At 43.7% G+C, this 23144-nt stretch overlaps 1 protein-coding gene across 3 annotated transcripts in view; it reads right to left on the bottom strand.

Annotated features, from left to right (window-relative positions):
• Positions 1 to 23144, bottom strand: part of ERICH1 (glutamate rich 1) — a 175867-nt gene that overhangs the window by 126789 nt on the left and 25934 nt on the right. For 2 of the 3 annotated variants that reach the window (XM_006130972.4, XM_014577454.3), the window contains exon 2: positions 19651 to 19815. The exons of the other annotated variant lie outside the window; for it this stretch is intronic. In XM_006130972.4, coding sequence (XP_006131034.2) covers positions 19651 to 19815 — 165 coding nt within the window. The remainder of the gene's footprint in view (positions 1 to 19650; positions 19816 to 23144) is intronic. 3 annotated transcript variants of the gene reach the window in all.

The following is a 23144-nucleotide window of genomic DNA, read 5'->3' on the forward strand; positions in this document are numbered from 1 at the left end:
CACGGCCCGGTCCGTCACAGCAGGCTTCATGGAGGTTCCCACAGGGCTTGAAGCCCCACAGTGGGCAATGGAATCTAGGAATGTTAAATTGCGAGTAATTGACTAATCGAATAGTCAATGCATTTTGCATCAACTATTTGATTAGTCGATAGGGCGCCTTCACCTTTAAATGGAGCAACAACCTTAGGGCGAAAACATCGTGTGGAGCCCGTGATCAGTGGGCTCCCCCACTGACACAAACCTCCATGTGGCACTGCCACACTGAAATGCTGCAGGTAGCCCGGCATCAGCCTCCTCACGCCATTTCAAAGTGGCAGAACCCCATGGAGCCCAGGATCAGCTGGGGACTCCTACGCTGACCCCGGGCTCCATACAGCACTGTCGCTTTGAAATGCTGCGGGGAGCCCAATGTCAGGCTCCACACAGTGTTTCAAAGCGGCAGTACCGCATAGAGCCTGGGGTCAGCGGGGGAGTCCCCAGCTGATCCTGGGCTCCACGTGACACTGCTGCTTTGAAACACCACAAGCAGCCTTAGGATACCCCATTTGGCCCCAGACTGCATGTGACGTTTCAAAACAGCAGCACCGCATGGAGCCCAGGGTCTGGCCCCAGCCTCCACACAGCACTGTTGCATGAACTACCCCGTTTTCTTCCTCCCCTGGCAGCAAGGGGGTAGAAGCAACTAGCTGACCAGCCGGTCGACTATCCAATAAGCATTTGCTTATCCGATAGTCGACTAGTCCTTCATATCCCTACTGGAAACACAAAGAGAGTCCCCTTGCTGAAGTGAACTACTTACACTAAGAACCATTTACAGAGATAAGAACAATTAACAGGAACACTAACTAATCTACAAGAACAAACTAGGTGAGAACTGCTAAGAGTGCTTGTAGAGCAAGAGCAGAACACATTCTAACTAGCGTCACAAGCAGTAAGAAGGAGCTAAGAGCGTGGAGGTCCAGCAGGGGTATATATTAGCCGATATAGCAGTGTCACTCCAGGGGGCTCTCCTGCTGTCCCAATGGGTACTATTAAGGGAAAAACGTCCAATGACACATTCGGACAGGAATGCACACACCTATATGGAACAGACATGAGAAATCATTCAAAGAAGAAACAGCACTATCACATTTCTCTCCTTTCCTCTATTCCATGCATTTGCCTGCAGAAAGTTTGAGCATGACGATCCAGGCCAGGACAATGTCACTTTAGACCAGATCGACAATACGCAATAAATTTGATTTAAGATATGCAACTCTAGCTATGAAAATTGCATAACTGGAGTCAACATATCTTAAATTTAATTTCTTCTACATCCCCACAGTGGGAGGTGAATGGGAGAAACGCTTCATGTCAACTTCTCTTATGCCTCACAATCTCGGGGAGTACCGGAGTCAACAGGGATGACATATGAGTTTGATTCAGCAAGTCCTTACTCGACCTGCTAAATTGAACCCCACAAGATTCATGTTACCAAAAGTTTAGACAAGGCTTTAGAAGATTAATTTAAAGACATGCAGACTTTCCTAACAGGTTCCCTCTGGATTAATCCAAAATGTTAACTTGAACACAAGTAGTAATTTGGATCAGTGAACATTTGAATCTATTAACCTAGAAAAGTTTACCTAACGGAAAATTTCAATTAAAAAAAAAAACACTTTAAAAAAAATCCACAACCCATTTGGTATGTTAAAGTACGTACAGAGTACTTATTTGAAGAAAGAAAAGTAATTGGAAAAAATTGAAGCAGCCTATAAATTTACCTCTTCAACCCATTTAATATTTAATACATAGCCTACCACTGAAGGTTATTATGAAGAGAAAGCAGAAATCCACTTCAGATTTTTGGAAGGCCAGAAACCAATTTAAGGAAAAAAGGAAAATCAATAATATGCCTACTTTTGGTAGGGCTAAATCTGGCTACAAGAGAATCATTAAAAAAAAAAGAAAATGTGGCTTAATGCATAATTTGTATTCTGAAGTATGAAGACCTTTTTTACAATATACTAGAATTTCTACACCCCTTTAAAACTGAAACAAAACAGGATAAAATACTTTTTAAAAAACTGAAGTAATTATTTTGTATTTAGTTTCACTCAGTTTTAGATTAGGTGCCAGCTATATTAAAGAACAAATTTCTATTCACCAGCTGCTGAAGTCAACCATGTTTCTATGGGCAAATGAAAACCACAAAGCTGAGGCCAAAGTATATGAGAGCTAGGGACAAATAATGATTGAGGAGATCCATCTACAGGTCTTCTGCACATCCAGAGTCTGACCACCTACAATGATGGCAGCAGTCTAAGGCTATTAACTGAAATTAAGCTATTTTGTAAATACACAAACAGCTTAGTCTCCCTCATCTGTTTTTGTAAAAGGATAAAAGCAAATTAAGCAGCTAAGAATGAAACTATCATGTACTTCACTGCGTATCAATATAGGTTGACATGGGCAATTTCCTACAGTATTTTTGTGAACATCTTATTGAATCAAATTTAAATAACTGTGTACTCCATTGTATTATAAACTTTGCATTTATGTACTGTTAGCACATTTACCTGGCATTGCATGGATCCTTAACTGATATTTTTTAAAGGAAAAAGAAAAAGTACATACTTTATATAAATGACTGTATTTTTCCAAAAAAGAGTGTTATTTTATGAAGGCTGCTGGCTGTTTAGGAAGCCTGCTAAACAACCAGTGGGGCCCATGGATGACCAAGATGCTAAAGGAGCACTCAAAGAGGATTCAGTTATTGCAGAGAAACCAAAGGAATTCTTTGCTTCAGTCTTCCCCGCTGAGGCTATTGGGGAGATTTCCAAACCTGAGCCATTCTTTTTAGGTGACAAATCTGAGGAATTTTCCCAGATTGAGGAGTCATTAGAGGAGACTTTGGAACAAATTGATAAACATAACAGTACAGTAGAGTCCCTTTCATCCGACCTAAACGGGACTGACACATGGTCGGATTATCGAATATGTTGGATGATACAGACTCTACTGTAGAGAGCAACGGAACAGCTGCTGCCGCTCCTGACGGGTACAAAGTCCCTGCAGGCAGCAGCAGCAGCTTCTCCTAGAGAGCAACGGGGCAGCAAGCGGGGCTGTTCTCTCGGCCCGCACTGTATCCGACCCTGCAGACCCCGGGAGCTGCAGGGTCGGATAAAGCGGAGTGTCGGATTACCGGGTCTCAGTTAATCCGGACTCCACTGTAACAGGTCACTGAGCCAAACGCCATTCACCCAAGAGTTCTGAGAGAACTCAAATGTGAAATTGGGAACTATTAACTTTGGTTTGTAACCGATACTTTAAAATCAGTTTCTATACCTAATGACTAAAACATAGATAACATGATGCCAATATTAAAAAGGGCTCTAGTGGTGATCCTGGCAATTACAGACTAGTAGATCTAACGTCAGTACTGGGCAAATTAGTTGAAACTATAGTAAAGAATGAAATTGTCAGACACATAGATGAACATAACCTATTGGGGGGGAAGTCAATATGGTTTCTGTAAAGGGAAATCATGCTTTACTAATTTACTAGAGTTCTTTGAGAGGGTCAACAAACGTGGACAAAAGGGATCTAGTGGATACAGTGCACGAAGATTTTCAGAAAGACTTTGACAAGGTCCTTCACCAAAGGCTCTTAAATAAAGTAAGTTGTCATGGGATAAGAGGGAAGGTCCTTTCATGGACTGGTAATTGGTTAAAAGACAGGAAACAAAGGGAAGGAATAAACGGTAAGTTTTCCAAGTGGAGACAAGTAACTAGTGGGGTCCCCCAGGAGTCTGTCCTTGGACCAATCTGGGATGAAGGCTGGGTGCAGAAGGGAGTTTGGCATAAGGGATTGAAGTCAAGCATGGGGGATAGGATCTGGGGGGAGTTTGGATGACCTAGGGCAGGAGGAGATTGTGACCTTGTGCTGGGGACTGAGGTGCAGAGGTTTGGGTTGTGATCTAGGGCAGGAAACTGGGATGCAGGAGTGCAAAGGGTTTCCATTACATGGGTACCATATGCGTGAAAGAGAAGGACAAGAATGGGAGGGAGGGAAGAGGGGGAAATGGGTGCTAGAGGCAGGCTCTGGTCAGGACACACTTACCTGGGCAGCTCTTAGCCAGCAGCCCAGCAAGTTTCTCAGTCAGGCTCCTCGCCTTCCATACCTGCACAGACTGCTCAGAAAAGTCGCTTACAAAGGCTGTATGTGCTGGGAGCTCAGGGGGAGCAGAGGTACGTCTCTTCTTCAAACAACCCAGTCAATGGGATCTATGAGAGTGTGATGGGGGTTGGTGCAAAGCCTCTCCCCACATGCCTATTGTTCACAGATGCACAGGGCCCAGCAACTGACTTCTGGGAGAGGCAAGCAGGGGCATAGCAGGCAAGGAGCCTGGCTGAGGCTCCTGCTTAGCTACAGGCCAGATCTGGTGGCTTGGCAGGATGAATGCAGCCTGCAGGCCATATTGTGAGATTTTACATAACTTCTTGGAGGGTGAGGAAGGAGGAAATAGACACTGTATACCCTGTAATGTATTCTGAGCTTTAAAAGGAGTATTTTAAACAATGTGCCTGACAGGAAAGAATATGCAAGACAAAGTAAAATGGGTTTCCTAGGAAATACCTAGGGGGAGAGGAATGTCAGGCTATGTCTAGACTACAGGGTGGTTTTTTTTTTTTAAAGTAGCCTTTTTTTAAAAAAAAAAAAAAATTCACCTGCGTCTAGACCGCCACTGTGTTTTTTAAATTAAATTGAAAGAACGCGGCAGTTTTTTTGACAGCAGTAAACCTCATTTTACGAGGAAGAATGCCTTTTTTCAAAACGGCTCTTTTGAAAAAAGGCATTCTTGACTGCAAGCAGAGCTTTTTCGAAAGAGAGCATCAGGATTCCCTAAGTGCTCTCTTTCGAAAAAGTGGAGGCTTTCTAGACGATCTCTTTCGAAAGAAGCTTTTTCAAAAGAATCTTTCAAAAAAGCTTCTTTCGAAAGAAGCGTGTAGTCTTGACGTACACTAAATTATTTACACCAGATCCAACATTATGAGCTATGCCCTGAGAAGAGAACCACTAATTGATTACCTACTAAAAGTCTTTGAAAACCAAAGATCTTGCTTGAGCCCCAATGGTGGGCAATCTGCAGCCCATTAGAATAATCCACTGGCAGACCACAAGACATTTTGTGGACACTGGCAGGCATGGTTCACTGTTTTGGTCCAACAAGAGCTGCAGGAAGCGATGACCAGCATGCTCCTGCAGCCTGCCACTTCCTCTAGCTCCCATTGGCTGGGAACAGCAAACTGCTGTCACTGGGAATAGTGATAGAGATGTAGCCGTGTTAGTCTGGGGTAGCTGAAGCAAAATGCAGGACAATGTAGCACTTTAAAGACTAACAAGATGGTTTATTAGATGATGAGCTTTCGTGGGCCAGACCCACTTCCTCAGATCAAGTAATGGAAGAAAACAGTCACAACCATATATACCAAAGGATACAATTTAAAAAAATGAACACACATGAAAAGGACAAATCACATTACAGAACAGAAGGGGGATGTGGGGGGGGGGGGGGAAGGAAGGTGAATGCCAGTAAGTTAATGATATTAGAGGTGGGGAAGGGGAAATGTCTGTGAGTTAATAGTATTAGAGGTGATAATTGGGGAATCTATCTTTGTAATGTGTAAGATAGTTGGGGTCTTTGTTAAGTCCGTTGCGGAGAGTGTCGAATTTTAGCATGAATGCCAGTTCAGAGGATTCCCTTTCAAGTGCAGATTTGAATGTCTTCTGAAGTAGGATGCAGGTTAGCAGGTCATTGAGACTGTGTCCTTTCTGGTTGAAATGACAAGAAACTGTTTTTTCTTTGTGATCTTGTCTGATATCTGTTTTGTGGGCATTAATCCTTTGGCGAAGTGTCTGAGATGTTTGTCCAATGTACATAGCAGACGGACACTTTCGGCACATGATAGCATAGATTATATTTCTGGATGCGCAGGAATATGTGTTCTTGATCTTATAACTCACTTGGTTAGGTCCAATAATGGTATCAGTAGAATGAATATGTGGACAAAGCTGGCAACGGGGTTTGTTGCAAGGGAAGGTATCAGGGTTGGTATTAGTGTGGTATGTCCTGTGGTGGTTGGTAAGAATCATCTTGAGGTTAGGTGGTTGTCTATAGGAGACTATGGGTCTGTCTCCCAGAGCCTCTTTGCTATCACTGGGGTCTGTGGGTGGCCATGCCTACGGACAGTCAGCGTCAGCAAAATATCTTGCTGCATATCAACAGATTACCTAGATGGGCAGTGAGACACCCAGGGACTGCAGGTTGCCCACCACTGATTTAGACTATATAAAATAAAGGCTAACTTATCCATAGGGGTGCTTATTCTGAGGTAACGGTTGTTATGAACTTGTAACTACAGAAGCCTCTTTGTGGGGTGTGAATAACTGACTTCTAGTAGAGTTCTTGTTGGAGCACTGGAGTGATCTCTTATTAGCATGCAGGTGGGCTCTTATTTTGGCAATGTGTTTTCTCTTTATTGACTTCATCTTAAAAATAAATATGATTGTTTATAAAGAGCTGTGTGGTACTTTTACTGTGAGCAATCACACTGCTACAAAGCTTCTATGAGAAAACAAAGCAGGCCTGCTTAAGCCATTTATCTTGCTGGCCAACTCACAGAGCAGACAGGGAACTGTGCTGCCTAGAAAAACCTGATCAGAAGGGAGAGAGACATGGGTCTCTGTCCAACAGAGGTGATGGCTCAGGTGCTGGGAATCTAAAGTCGGAGCACTTGTTGGAGGATGTAGGAGTAATGCAGATGCACTACTCCTGAACTGGGACACGTCTGCAATTACATTTTGTGTTCAGCATTATTTTTTTCTTTCAGATGTCTACAGATTTCAGACATATTGAAAGAGCACATAATTATAAAGCCATATTGGAAATATCAGTAAGTTAGCAGTTTGCCAATTATTTCAGCCAGAACTGTAGATCTTATTGGTTAAATGTTCCTTCCAAAAGTCTAATAATAGAACCCTCTGTCAATCAATGTAATTTTTATAGAATGCAGCAGCTTCAAATCCAAAAGGCCATGTCTTTGCTGCAATTTGTTAATTACCTTCAGTGATTAACTGATTATATCATTACCGGGACTTTTTCCTGGAAGAGTCACAGAAAAAAAGTTATCCATAAACCTATACAAAGTACACATTTGTACAAAGATTTTGTTTTTAAACTATTTTTTCTTCAAATATCCTTCTTACTTTGGAGAACTGAAATAATCAGTATACCAAATAGCTCCTGTTAAGTGCAGCAGTAATAGTGAGAAACATTTTGAAGGAAAAACACAATGTACAGTTTGTCAAATTCAACACAGATTTACATCTTAAGCAATCCTGCTGATTTCAACTAATGGTTTTGTATTGGTGGGGAAAGGTAAAGGAGGCAGTCAATTGTAAGAGGGGACATATGTCAAGTTTTGCCAAAAATGGGTGCCCAGAGATCAGCAGCCAGAGGTGCCAGGGCTATGGACTTCCAAGCCTAAAGGTACCAATGCTCAGCCACAGCACATATTAAGCATTGCAGCAGAGATCAGGGATGCCAAAATACAAGTTTGTCCAGGGTACCATTTTCCCTAAAGCCCAGGCCAAATAATATGTATTTTCTGATCCCCAAGATAATGCCCTCCAATTACTCATCAAAACACAACTGAGCCACAGTCAGTGCTCCCCGCACCTTAAAGTCCAGGTCTGCCTCTATAGCCAAGAGGCATCCTACTGAAGTCCTTCACAGAGAGTGGTGGATTCCCGGGCAGCCAACAAATATAGTGAAACCAAAACAGTCTATGTCCTGGTACCAACCAAAGACAGCCCTTGACCAAGTGTAAACTATAGGTAGCTCACTCCTCTTGTTGAGGCCAGTGACATAGGAGATGGTGCCTCTGGAAGTTGCCATTCATGACCATTGGGATGTCCTTCAGTCCAGGACGATTCACTTGTCACACTTCCCCCTAATCCTCAGAATTTCACAGCTGGAGGATCACGATCCACCTAGCCTTTGGCATGAGCACTAGATTATTTTCCACTCATATTTCTGTCAGCAAGTCGGCTCATGTGTGCCATCTGATGAACCCTGGAACTAAGATGTCCTATCCCTTCTCTGCTTGGGTCCTGGTAGCTACAGCGCTTTCTCGGGTTTCTTTAACTTCTATGGTTTTGGTGTGAATCCCTACAATTGCTCAGCATCCATACTTACACATCCACTGCCTATTCACCCCCCAATGCAAGTCAGTACCAGTTAGAGAACCAGGTGTTAGAATAATACTTGAGTAATAATAATCAGGTGTTTGTAATTATACAAATTTCCACCAGGAAAACTGATCTAGCCTCTTACCCCATGTAAAATCTCCACTAAGCAGAACCATTCTATGCAAACTGTGGCTTCTTGCTCCATTGTACCTGTCACCTCTGGCAATCCCCTGGATACCTAGTATACCAGATCCTTGAGGTCCAAGAACAACTCAAGGAGTGTCTCGACAGTTGTCAATGACAACCAAATTCATGGCTGTGAAAAATGTGTCAAAAACTACACAAATCAGACTTCCCTGTTGAAATCTAGGTATCAGAGGGGAAGGGGGCAGCAGGACTGGGGATCCAGTTGCCAGTCCCTTCTGAGCTGGCAAAGGCTGGGGCTAGGACTTACTTTTCCCCTGCACAGCTGCTCTCGGAGCTGAGGGATTAGACCATCCTCCCCTGGATACCTTGCCTGGCTGCAGGGCACTCTGGGGCTGAGGAGAGTGCTGCTGACCTTGTGGCAGCCTTCCATACAACAATCCAGAAAAAGCTGGGCTGGCAGAGGATACCCTTGTGGTGAAGAGGGGAAAGGGGGAAGTAAGACCCAGAAGATCTTGAATGTAGGCCTGCAGAGATGCCAGGTGGCAAACACCTTTATGTGCTCCCATCAGCAACTGTAGCCAGTTCATACTCCATTTCCAATGACCTACTGTGGGCGTGGACCACAGGAATGCTTGCCTAAAGGGATCCAATGACACCTTGTGGCTCTTAATTGACTCCTGGCACTATATAAACCTATGGGAGGGGAAGGGGGGATTTCCAACAAGTGTTCAAGCCCTTTAAACTTCCAGCTTCAACAGAAATTTGATTAGGACCTCACCTCCTGACATAGCCCTCAAACCTGACTCTGATCGTTGGTATTAATCCCAGCCTAGAGGTCTATTACAAACTCCCCCCATATTCATGGCCTTCAGCTCTGACCTTTGGTCCTAATTATGCTTGTTGGGATCTGACATAGGATAGTGAGAATGGAAACTAATTTAGTCCTAGTCTGGCTTTGCTGCCTCATGCAGAAAAAAAGTGTCTATTCCCTCTAATCTGTCGCTGAAGTACTCCCCTTTTCTAGGGAATAATGAGTTGGTCAGGATTCTGAGAAACAAGTCTTTTCAAGAGCCTGAGCTGTACTCAATCCAGCTGCTATCAGACCTATATTAGTTGATATTCGAATAGGAGAAGAAAGGAGAAACTCCATACTTGCAGCAGGGTCACATGCATGCCCAAGCCAAAATACTATCCTTTGCTCGAATTCCTATCTTCCATAGGACTTTTCCTATTAATAGTAAGGCAGAACAACCAAAATTGCAAAACCATTCTGCATGAACAAAAACATGAAATAAAACCTAAGAACATATATTTCTCGAGGGCAGGCTTTTTTTGTTGTGGGTCCCCTGTAAGCCTCTTTCCCAAGTGCATAACTTCTCCTATTTTAAGGAGTACACTATCAACATAACAGCAGGGAAGATTTGGATGTTGTGGTCATGCTGAAAGAGGGAGACCCTATGAAAAAAACCCTCTTAGGAATCAGAGAGGCATGGGTGATGGAAAGATATGCATCCTTTAAGTCTACAGATGTTTGGAAATACCTTGACTAATCACTATCAGGATTAACTGAATAGTTTCTTAACTTGGAAGTAGTTCTTTATAAACTGTTTCAGCCACTTGAAATCAAGTATCAAGCAGAAACTTCCTACTCTTTGGGAATCTAGAACAGTAAACAAATGCCAAAAATGTTCTACTCTTCCAGAATAAGAACACAGGAATTACATATAGATAGTAATGAACTGCCTGTAAGAAGGTATATGGACCAGATTTTCAAAGGTTTTTAATAGGGATGTTAAATATTGGTTAATTGAATAGTCAATTAACCTCATGAATTCTTATCAGTTACTCAACTATTCTATAATCTCCAGGGGTAAGGCCAGCAGCAACTCTCAAGGAGCCCCTGCCACTCTGTGCTGCTGCCTCTGTATTGGAGACAGCAGTGCGGGGTGCAAGCAGAAGCTGCTCCACGAGGGGAGTCAGTATAAAAAACCAGCTCCCCTCGTGGACCGGCTGTCTGTCGCCCCGCACTGCTGCCTCGGATACAGAGGCAGCAGCGCAGGGTGGTAGCAGCCACTTTCTAGGGTGGGGTCTGAGGTCCTGGACCCAGCAAGAGCTGGAACTGAGCCAGGCTGCCTGCCCGCCTTGCTCCTAATACACTTTAAAGGAAGAGACGCAGCAGGGGTAGATCTCCGTCCCGGTACAAGCTGGAAATGAGCCAGGCTGCTGGCCAGCTTGCTAAAAAATTTATTGGCAGGGGCAGGGATGCGTTTAGTCTATAGCATTAACCTAGAAAAATTTTCTTATCAGTTAATCGACTACACTATTATGTTCCTTAGTTTTTAGGTAACTAAAGATGAAGATAGGGCCAAATTCTCATAGTATTTAGGCACCCATGTACCGTATTTTCCGGCGTATAAGGCGACTGGGCGTATAAGACGCCCCCCTAATTTTCTAGTTAAAAGATAGGTTTTCGTCTTATACTCGCCGTATAAGACTACCCCCCCTTAAGAGGCCAACCGGCAGCGCCCCAGCGCCCCTCTGCCTCCCCGGCTTTGCTCCCGGTGCCTCTGGTCTGCTGGGGACCGTCTCCAGCAGACCAGGGACACCGGGAGCAAAGCCTCTGAGGACGCTAGCAGCGGGACAGCCGGGATGCCCCGCTGCCCGAGCCCCTCCGCGGCTTTGCTCCGCGTCTTCCTGGTCTGCAGACCAGGGAGATGCGGAGCAGCTTTTCTCGCCCCGGAGTACACGGGCGGTGGGACCGTGAGGTCCCGCAGTCTGTGTCCTCCGGGGCGAGAAAAGCCCTGTTCAAACCTGCAAGTCGGGGACTGCCTGTATACCCGGCGTATAAGACGACCCCCGATTTTGGGGGGATGTTTTTTAGCATAAAAAGTCGTCTTATACGCCAGAAAATACGGTACTTTGGTAGAAAGGCTTAGAAATTATTGAAAATTCCTTTTTTTCCCCTTGAGCAGAGTCTAGAGTTTCTGCTGGGTGCAATAAAACTGACATCAATACCCACAGGACATTTTGTAACTACATCTCTTAGGGGTATTTGAGCTTGTGATTGGGGAGGATTTGCATTACTGAATCTAAAGAGGAGAAGATATCCCCTTTAATCCAGTGGAAAAAGAACACAACACCCAAAAATAAAAAAATATATAGGTTTGGTCCAAGTTTACTGGATTTACCACCATTACAATCAAGGTTGTTGTTAAAGGGATAGTTAGCTCATTGTATCATCTGGCCTACCCAATCAAGAAAAGTTCTTTTTGGAGAGGAGTTGTTATATATGTAACATTTTGTTATATATGTACCATTTTTTCCTATTTCTTTTTCCAAGATAATTAGTTTCCCTGCAGCTGGCTACATTTAGGGTTTAGAGGTTTTTTTTTTCCTACTTATAATTCACGTTAGCATTTTTTACTCCAGGGGTCACAACCTATGGCTTGTGAGCTAAATATGGCTCACTTAGCAGCCAGATATGGCTCTTCTGGAGCCTCAACTCAGCCCCTCCAGATCCCAGCAGCAGGGAGCCAATGCTGGTGCTACATCCTTATAACCCTCCACAACACTGGAACGCCAGGGCTGGCTTCCTGCAGAGAGAGGGGAAATGGGGAGAGGGGAAACGGGCGGGGGGAGAGAGAAGAGAAAACTCACAGTCTCCTCGCCAGATCCAGCATGCAGGAACATGCGCTGCTCTTTTCCTTCCCCCAGCGTGCAGGGAACAAACAGAACCAAAAATGCCTCTTTTCCTTCCTCCAGGACACACTTCCTGGAGGCTTCATTTTGGCAAACAGGAGCAGCAAGAGGCCATGTTACACAGTGTCTTCACCCCTTCCTATCCCAGTCACTGGCAGCCCTGACCCACACACTTAACCCTTCATTTTCTGCCCCACCCCAGAGCCTAGGGGGACCCACAAAAATTCACTACCCTGGAATCCCAGAAGAGTAAATCTGTCCTGAGGCCTTGAACCTCATTAATGCCTGCCCTACCCCCCACCATGGGGCTAGAGCACTAGGGGAGTAAGGTTTTCAGTTGGGGACCACATCAGAGTTGGGGATTTGGGGAGGTTTTTTTTCCCCCCCGCTTCTCACTTGTGTGGTCCCCAACTGATTTTTCTGTGGGTTAGTGGCCCCCAACCCAAAAAAGGTTTCTCACTCCTGCCATAAATAAAGACAATATTGAAACCTTTTGTGCTAGACTTAATATTTTACTTTATCTAAAAATGAAGCCTGGCCAACAAGCCCCCATCTGGCTGCAACATCTTACCATCCCCGCATTTATCCCATCCCCACCCCGAGCCTATCACACAACGGAACCTCCCTGCCCAGAGCCCCTCAGATCCCCACATTCTCAAACTCCTACTATAACACTCTTGCACCGCCCCGCACAAACCAACCTTGTGCCCATAGCCCCTCATACATCCCAACCCAGACTCCTTCATCCCCACATCCCCAGGCCCCTGCCATAAGACAGACAGCTATTAGATTGACAACAGACAGCCTAAATGCTCACAAAGCTGGATTTGACCAGTTATAATCAATTATAATCAATATCTTAAATTGTGTATGACTGAAAATATACATGGGCATTCTTATACGACTCTGTTGTCCACTTGTTCTGATTTTTGATGTAGTTTGGCTCTTTGTTTTGAAAAGGTTGCCAACTCCTGTTCCACTCTATTTATGCAACTGTTACACACTATTAGATGAACTACTTGTTAAATTGTTTTTGGTTGTCGCAGAAGCAAACAGCACTCTGACAGCTAACCTATTTGAAATTAAGATGCTTTAAAAAAAAAAAAGAGAAGAGAAGAATGGGTGCCTGTGTGGGCTGAGTACACAGGGTCCATCAAGCAGCAGAATACATTTAAATGTGAGAGATTAACACATCTTGGTCTCAAGACCATTCCACTGATGGCCAGGGTTGCATGTACAACAGATGTAGCTCACTTAGACCCTACAAGTGAGGGGGAAAAAAACTGATACCCAGTGTAAAAGGCATCAATTGAGAACCTTTTCGGTCATAGTGACAGGGTTGCTAACTGCAAATGGAGCATTAGTCAATATTCATTCACATTGGTTTTTTTAGGTCATAAGAATGAGACACCTAAGCACTTTCACACCTTTGAGGGGAAAACAAAAATGTGTGACATTCCAATTTGTTTTATGGTATTTATTATCTCTATAGGTTGGAGCTCCTTCGTCTGTCCCCCTCAGGACCTGACTGGTCCAGAATGAGGGGATTTTCTGGACCAGGGGAGGCCCCTCCCAATATGGCCCATGCAGTCTTGCTGCCCCAGGTTAGGGCCCCAGGCTAGCCCTGCTGCTGCCTGCCCGGCTGTGGCTACCACTGGGGTTGGAGAATCACAGCCGGAGATAGAGCTTCCCGACTGCTGCAGGAGCTGGAACTCTGCGGCTGGGGATAGAACTCTGTGGCCATGGCCGCAGCTCCTTGGCTTTTGCTGCTGGCCCCAAGCTCTGCAGCTGGGGCCAGAGTTCCGTGGCCACCGCTCCTGGGCCCCCACTACCGCCTGGCCACAGGGGCCAGAGCTCCCTGCTGCGCCACCTGAACTACAGTCATTGCCAGACCAGAGAGTCCCAGTTAAGGGCTGTACAACCTATATTGCTCTATTTTTACTCATAATTACTCCTGAAAAACTGTCTCTTAACAGTGAAATGGAAGATGAATTGTTTACTCTCCTAAGTGGTGTGCTGCAAAGATATCCTTAAGTTGTGCTGATTTGTCAGATGTGTTGAGTGAACAAGACTGTCATTGCCTACATCTTTAAGTTTTATTTTCCCAGACATTTGTTACTTGGATTAAAAATCCCTGGAATAGCAATGTGATAGACATTACAATCACATGCAATATATTTGGGAACCATATTGTTTTAAATCTATCAATGTCCTGTATCTTGTTGTGAGTTAGGGATTCTTCTACTCCCCAGGAAAGGGTTACCACAGCTCATCCAGGAACTAAAAATAGTGTGCTTCTAAAAACCCTTTCTCCAGTTAAAGGAAAAGGGATATTGTTACAATAAAATCCTTATTTAATATTTTACATTTCAAACGCTTGAACTGTTTTCCCATTCTTTTCTGTATCTTTAATAAAAGTTTTAAATAATTTTAATGGTGTTTGTGCCACGGTGCTACACAGGCTAATATCTTTGTGTACCAAACCTAGTTTAAAGCTGCTAAATGTTGGACAGCAACAGGGTCTTTGTTAACATCTTTAATTTAGATAGAACACAGGAGCCCACAGAACTAATCCAATGGGAGGTCAGAGGGCCAGTTACACTGGAAATGTGACAAGTTTTGTTATAGAAGAGACAAGAGTGAGGGCAGGATATGAGCAGCTTCTGTATTGATATTAAGGCTGAAAAGACTTTTAAAGCCACAAGTCTCAGAGGGGTAACCGTGTTAGTCTGCAGCACCTTAGAGACTAATACAAAAAATGTAGATATGTCATGAGCATTTGTGGGCACAACCCACTTCTTCACATGAATGGAGTTTAAGGGGTCCAAGTTCCAAATAAATAGCAGAGAGGGGATGGGGAGGGAAAGGAAAGGGGGGGAAAGTAGGAGGAGGAAGAATAGTCAATTAGAGTTTTCATGCTAAAAGAAGCTGATAGGGAGGGTTCTAAGTACTCTTAAGTACCTGGTTTTTGGCCTTTTATGTAATTAGGACGTGAAATGTAGCAAGTAATCCAGTTAAGGTCTTTGTTTAAACCTCTATTGTAGGTATCAAACTTATAAACGAAATTAAGTTCTGCAACTTCTTTCAAGCTGGTGTTTGAAATTGGCTTGTAATAATATGGAAACTGAGATTCCTCGATGAGTGCCCAGACAAGTTAAAATGTTCCCCAACAGCTTTCTGTGCGTTAGCTTTTTGAATATCTGATGTGTGTCCACTAATCCTTCATTGTAGAGACTGTCCAATTTGGCCAATAATACGTGGCAGAGGGGCATTGATCATATTGGTGGCAGTGCAGTTATAGGAGTCTCTGATGTGGTGGTTTATGTGGTTAGGTCCTGTGATGATGTCACTTGTATATATGGATGTGTGAACAGAGTTGGCACCGGAGCTGATTGCAGGGGTGGGATCCTGGATGAGTATAATGCAGATGTGTTTCATGGTTACTGGAAAGAATTTGTTTGAGGTTAGGGGGCTGTCTGTAGGCAAGGATTGGCCTGTCTCCCAAGGCCTGTGAGAATGAGGGGTCATTTTCCAGGATAGGTTGTAGATGGTTGAAAATGTGATGGAGGGGTTTAAATTGGGGGCTGTTGGTGATGACAAGTGGAATTCTGTTTTCTTTGTAGGGCCTATTTTGAAGAAGCTGATGTCTGGGTACTTATCTGGCTCTGTCAATCTGTTTTTTCCATTTCTCCGGGTAGGTATTTTAGTTTTAAGAATGCTTGATATAGATCCTATAGGTGTTTGTTTTGGTCTGTGCGACTGGAGAAAATCCGGTTGTATCTTAGGGCCTGGCTGTAAACAATTAATTGGAAAATGTGTCTTGGATGGAATCTATAGGCATGTAGGTAAGTGTAACAGTAGGTAGGTTTCTGAGATAAGGTGGTAGAAATGTGTCCATTGTTTAATTGTACTGGAGAGTCAAGGAAATGGATATCTTGTGTGGATTGATCCAGGCTAAGATTGATAGTGGGGCAGAAGTTGTTGAAATCCCTGTGAAATTCTTCCAGGGTCTCCTTCCTGAGGGTCCATATGATGAAAACATCATCAATGTAGCATAAGTAGAGTAAAGGTGCTGCGGGCGAGAGCTGAGGAAATGTTGTTCAAGGTCAGCCATAAAGATTTGGGCATATTGTAGGGTCATGCGGGTGCCCATAGTTATGCCACTGACTTAAAGATAAAAATTGTCCCTAAATTGGAAATAGTTGTGGGTGAGGACAAAGTAGTAGAGCTCTGTAATTAGGTGTGTGTCATCAGGGATAGTGTTCCTGACAGCCAGTAATCCATCATCGTGTTGAATGTTGGTGTAAAGAGCTTCTACATCCATGGTGGCCAGGATGGTGTTTTCAGGAAGATTTAAAGCCACTGAAGTGTGATGCTGTTGCAAAAAAAGCAAATATGATTCTAGGTTGTATCAACAGGTGTGTTGTAAGCAAAACTCGTGAAGTCATTCTGCCGCTCTACTCTGCACTAGTTAGGCCTCAGCTGGAGTACTGTGTCCAGTTCTGGGCGCCACATTTCAAGAAAGATGTGGAGAAATTGGAAAGGGTACAGAGAAGAGCGACAAGAATGATTAAAGGTTTAGAGAACATGACCTATGAAGCCAGGCTTCATGAACTGGGCTTGTTTAGTTTGGAAAAAAGAAGATTAAGGGGGGACATGATAGCGGCTTTCAAATATCTAAAAGGGTGTCACAAGGAGGAAGGAGAAAATTTGTTCCTCTTGGTTTCTGAGGACAGGACAAGGAGTAATGGGCTTAAAGTGCAGCAAGGGAGGTTTAGATTGGACATTAGGAAAAAATTCCTAACTGTCAGGGTGGTCAAATATTGGAATAAATTGCCAAGGGAGGTGGTGGAATCTCCCTCTCTGGAGATATTTAAGAACAGGTTAGATAGACATCTGTCAGGGATGGTGTAGACGGAGCTTGATCCTGCCTTGAGGGCGGGGGGCTGGACTCGATGACCTCTCGAGGTCCCTTCCAGTCCTATGATTCTATGATTCTATGATTCTAAGATTACTGATTTAAGGCCACAGATGCTCCTATAGCATAATACTGCATAAATCAAAATCTAGGAGAATTCACATGAATTCACAGTAATCGTCACGCGGTGCCATTGACATGACCGATCCGTCAGTTTCTTCTCTACTGCAAAGCTCGCTGAACAAACTCTAAACTAGATGGGAGGAGAGTGGGCAGTAGAGCATCCAGAGACAAATCTCCAAGAAGCTTTGTTACTGCACAAGGTCAGAAGCTTCCTCTTCTTCGAGTAGCATCCCTGTGAGTACTCTACATCTAATGTCTGTAGACCTGTGCCCTCCTGTGGACAGCAGAAGTTTGAGTGGTTGGTTGGGTGTGTGTCTGTGTGTGAGTGTGTGTGAGAAAGAGAGAGAGAGGAAAAAATAAGGCCTAGTACAGTATCTGCCATCACTTGTCAGGGTTTTGCAAAGCTGTAATCTGAGGCCAATGTGGCAGCCCTGCATACATATATAATTAGAGGGACATTATTGAAGAAGGCTGTGGATGTGGCCATGGCACACATAAAGTGAGATCAGTTCCTGGTGGGGATTTCTTGTACAGTTGATAGAAAAGCTGGATACAAGAAGAGAGCAGTGTTCCCTCTAAGATTTTCCAACCATGAGTGGAGTGAGGTTTGGCTTGTGCACCAATACAGAGGTCATGTGGGCTGGTTTGGATGTGTGCCACCATGGCACCCATTTATTAACACACATACATTCCTGGCCACTGGAGCAGAAACCCTGCCCCTCCCCCACCATGCAGCAGGTCTCATTCCCCGCTGCAAGAGCAGACCCCACTTATCACAGCCCAGTTCTCCACTTATACTGCTTTTTCAGTCATTGCCTCATATCTCTCCCTCTCCCTCCCCCCGCCCCTGTCATGGTGGATAGTTCTGAATTTCCAATGAAATAGTAAGGCTGTGATCCTTGGATGTTGTAACTGAGTGGCTTTCCCTTTGAAAGGCCAGAGGCCTAGGGACAGCCAGCCCTGTGATAAGTGGGGGTTCTTAATATTACTCTAAAACTTGATGCAGAGTTTAGGGTGCATTGTGGTACCTATTAGCAGTCCAGAATGAGGAGAATAGCAAAACTAGGATATACAAAGTTAAGGTACATGCCATTCCCTGTGTGGACCAGCCAACTGGTGTAGAGTGGAGATTCAGTGGGTAAACCTAGCCAGAGCAACGATTACCCTAGCTGCATGTTGATCTCTTCACTGCCTGTCATCATCACCTCATCTCTCCTCACTGCCAGTCCAGTCCTTTTTCCATCAGAAGCAGCTTTATATACAGCTCAGCCTATGTTACTAAGTAAAGTGCTGCCTTTGATTTGTTTGTATCAGCAATGAACAACTCTGCGTGTAGGGAGTAATGACTTAGCAAGCCAGGATGGGGAGGGTTAACAGGAAATATGGAAAAGGGTCTGTGTAGAGAAGGACACACAGGCTGTGTCTACATTGGCACCCTTTTCCGGAAAAGGGATGCTAATGAGACCAGTCGGAATTGCAAATGCCGCGGGGGATTTAAATATCGCCCACGGTATTTGCATGAACATGGCTGCCTTTTTTTTCCGGCTCGGGGTTTTGCCGGAGAAAAGCTCCAGATCTTTCGGAAAATAAAGCCTTCCTGATTTTAAGAGGCATAAGGGCTCTTCCGGAAAAGGCTTTATTTTCCAAAATATCCCGTCTAGACTGGCGCTTTTCTCCGGCAAAACCCTGAGCTGGAAAAAAGCGGCAGCCATGTTCATGCAAATGCCACGGGGGATATTTAAATCCCCCGCGGCATTTGCAATTCTGACTGGTCTCATTAGCATCCCTTTTCCGGAAAAGGGTGCCAATGTAGAGACAGCCACAAAGTCTTCTCTCACATATTTAAACTTAATGTAACCAACACAAAATAAAGTCAATACATTTTCTGTGATCATCAATGTCCAATTTTCTCCCAGCCCTACTCCTCCACTCCCATTCAAAGTACAAACCATTATATTACAGCAAGGCATCCTGCAGGGTGAAATAAAGACCAGTTATTCAAGTAGCATGTCTACCATCTAATATATTGCTATCCAAATAAAGAACTCTTACAAAGAATATTTTATGTTAAAAAAAGTTAGGAAATTTACTGACCAAAAAACCCAGTGCAGAGTTAAGATTGCCTGGTAGACTCATGTGCCTTTCCAGAATGTCAAGTCCAGAGAACCTCATAATTCTGAGACCCAGAACATACAAAATCAGGGCTGCTTTGGTGCATACCTTAACTATCAGACTTCTGAGTCCTGCTCAACTTGAAATTTTGGAAGGACACCTGATTCTATCAGGCAACCCTAACTTTGTATGAACAAAGGATTTTTTTCCTCAGTGAAAAATGTAGTTTGATCAATGGGTTAGATGCTAGGCACTGCATAGAACTTGACAGGGAAAAGCCAAAGCAAATTTTGTGTTAAAAAATTGGGGTTCAATTCATAGTATAAGCTCTACACTGTGTGTTCCAGTACAATTAAAATAATGACCAAAAGCCAAACAAACATCTTCACGTTGCAGTAATTTGCAGGTTATATTATTACCTGGGGAACTGGCACATTCTGATGAAGCCTGAGCATTCTCAAAATCCTTTGGCTCTGGTTTTGAGGCTAGATTTTTCGGAACCATCTCTTCTCCACTTGGAAAAGGCACACGAGAAGTGGAGGGAGTAGCAGCAAAGAGCCTCTTCAATACTTTTCCTATGAACACTATGGATAATAAAAATAATTGTAATAAAAGTAGAAATATCTTTACAACAGACTCACTGAATTTCACAATTCTTTTTTACCATTTAATCAATTATGAGTTGCTTCCACTTCCTCCAGTTATAATGTAAGCAGCCATCTTGATAAGTAAAAAACCCCGAATTGTCACCAGCAAAATTTTTGAACCTGGAATTGCCAGCACTCTTCTCCCAAGTTAAACGATTAAATGTTAGCTGGTGGCAGCAGTTATACATTATCTTCTACAGCCAGATCTGGACATTTTACAAGCATCCTACATGAGCATCTTATGACTGCTTAACGTTTCTGTTGGCACAGAAAGACATTTCCTTTGAGCCACTGATTAAATTTTAATCATACCATAAAAGTATGGAGATTGGCAGCAATAGCACATGCTAACCCTACTGTTTCTATAAAAGAAGTAGCTTTTGTCCTTTTGCCTTCCATCTTACCATATCATCTTAGGCTTGCAGTACAAATTGCTACTAGCTATTTAACTATGAAGGTCACTTAAGCTGCATCTACACTACGAGTTTTCTCAGCAAAAAATATGCTAATGAGGGACTCATTTGCATGAGTCATGATCTCATTTGCATATTTTCTGCTGTCTTTTTGTGCTGGGATTTTTGTGCAAAGACAAGCAGTGTGGACGTTTTCTTTTTGCGCAAAAAAAACCTTTCCCCACAAGATCGGAAAACAGGGGGTTTTGCGCAAAAAGAAAATGTCCACACTGCTTGTTTTTTTGCGCAAAAACCCCAGAGCAAAAACAGAGGGTAGAAAATATGCAAATGAGATCATGACTCATGCAAATGAGTCCCTCATTAGCATATTTTTTGCCGAGAAAACTCGTAGTGTAGATGCAGCCTTAGAAAAAAGCAAGCCACAACTAAATTATCTTCTTCCAAATGAGCATGCCTGCATATTTTAGTCACTAAACCATATTTTTTTAGTCATGCAAAGCTGTTGTCTAGCGTGTGACACTGTTGGGTTATGGTGCATACTTGGTCAAGCAGAGATTTTACAGAACAGAGAAAGAGAATAGCATAGGATATAATTATCTAATCTTTCATCCATTTAAATTTTTGCAAGAAAAGGCACGCCTATCTTGAGGGTGATCTACTGTAGGATTTTTAATAAAAGCATGGTTTATTACTGTAACACAGGTGTTCCCAACCGCCAGTCCATGAACCTCTGGCTGCTGTGCTGTGATAAGTTGCCAGGCCATACTCATACATTGATGATTAGCTTGGTAGGACTCTGAAGCAAGGCTCAGTTTGCACACAAACTCTCCTTCGCTCCCCAGGATTGTCTCTTCGCCCTGCACCCAGCACTGAGTTGGTTTCTCTAAATGACGCAGCCTTGATGCGGGGGATTCTGCCTGAGCCCAGCCGCTGCTCACAGTGACTCTGGGGCCAGGCTCCAGGCTGGATCCCCGAGTCCCAGTGGGGGTTGTTGTTGAGCCAAAAACAAAAAATTAAAATAAAACAGCATGTCCCCTTTAACAAAAAACAGGACTATGTAGCACTTTAAAGACTAACAAGATGGTTTATTAGGTGATGAGCTTTCGTAGGACAGACCCACTTCCTCAGATCAAATAGTGGAAGAAAATTGTCACAAATATGGTTGTGACAATTTTCTTCCACTATTTGATCTGAGGAAATGGATCTGGCACACGAAAGCTCATCACCTAATAAACCATCTTGTTAGTCTTTAAAGTGCTACATAGTCCTGTTTTTTGTTTCAGCTACACCAGACTAACACGGCTACATTTCTATCACTGTCCCCTTTAAGAGTGAGTGCAGGGGTAGGAACAGGGGAGTGGTTGCTTCCTACCCCTGCATTCCTTCCCCTTGGTTGGCAGCCACTTTGTGCGGGCAGTCTTGTGAAACCAAGGAGGCATGGGGACTGGGGTCGGGGATCTGGGGGTGTTGGGAGCTGGGTGTTGAGTGTTTATAGGGTTACCAGGTGCTCGGCATTTTCGCCTCCTGGCCGGGGAAAAATTCAGAGAATACCGGACATCTTAGGTGTCTGGTATTCTCTGAATTTTTTTTACAGGACAGGAGGCGAAAATACTGGACTGTCCGGGTAAATACCGGACACCTGGCAACCCTAGGGGAAAGCCAGCCCGGAGAGGGAGGTCAGCAGGGGGATGAAGAGGGATAGGGCAGATAAGGGGGAACTGGGGCATGTGAGGCTGGGGCAGGAGAGGGATGCAGGAGGCACCAAAGGGAGGTGCAAATGGGACAAATGAGGCAAATGGGAGTAAGGGTACAATGGGCAAATGGGAGTAGGGGTACAATGGAGGGAAACTCTGAGGGGGGAGTCACAGTGAGGGAGGTTGTAGGGAGGAGAGGCTAGCAGGAGACAGGATACTGGGCTAGAATCTACCTAGTTTTACCAATATACATGGCAAAGAGGCATTGCTAGCACTCAATGGCATATACCACATTAGTGGATGTGCAGTTGTAAGAGCCTCTGATGTGGTGGCTTATGTAGTTACATCCGGTGATGGTGTCGCTTTTATAGATGTGTGGTCAGCATTGGCAATGGGGATTATTGCAAGGGTAGGTTCCTGGATGAGTGTGTCTGAGGTAGTTAGCTAATATTTATAGCTTGGTTAATTAGTTAAACTTTTTTTTCTACCAACATCAACATAGCAATTTGCCTGTTAAATCACACATACTAAAAGGCAAAGAAAAAGTCTTGAAGAAGAATGATGCATTGCAAAGTTGATCCACATTATCCTTCAGACATATCCACATCATTTTCTCCCAATAAACATTTTTCCTATGATAGTTTCATTTGTGCAGCTAGGCTCTGCATCACCTTCTTGCTCTGCTTAGACTTGACTGACATTTTCCTTTTTTACCCAGGGAAAGAATTTCTTCAAAATATTCCCAGATATGATCTCTTTTACACTCAGAAGTCACAACAGATTTTCTGTCTGTGTGTGTACTGAATAAGGGTCTTCCCCTTTTCCTTTTCAGTGCACTCCAGTGTTCCTTTCTATACTGCCTCTCTCCTTTTCTATATATTGGCCCAGGTTCACCACCCAAATAAGCACAGAACAAAAACAATTCTATCCAGCCTACGTTTATCTTTGCACATGTTTCTCAGCAGACTAACATGAACTGAAAGCCCCGAACCTTCAAGGAACAAGGCTGGACAGACTAGATCCATTAATTCATTTTTAAGAGAGTGTAAATATAAGAATAGCATGTTTGTGATAAGACTTAATTATAACTTATTTTTAAAGTAGAAATGTAGTATTTTATTGATTACTTTTTTAAAAATCCCATTTAAATAAAGTTAGA

This window comes from Pelodiscus sinensis, chromosome 3 (genome assembly GCF_049634645.1).
Source record: "Pelodiscus sinensis isolate JC-2024 chromosome 3, ASM4963464v1, whole genome shotgun sequence".
NCBI classification, from domain to species: Eukaryota; Metazoa; Chordata; order Testudines; family Trionychidae; genus Pelodiscus; species Pelodiscus sinensis.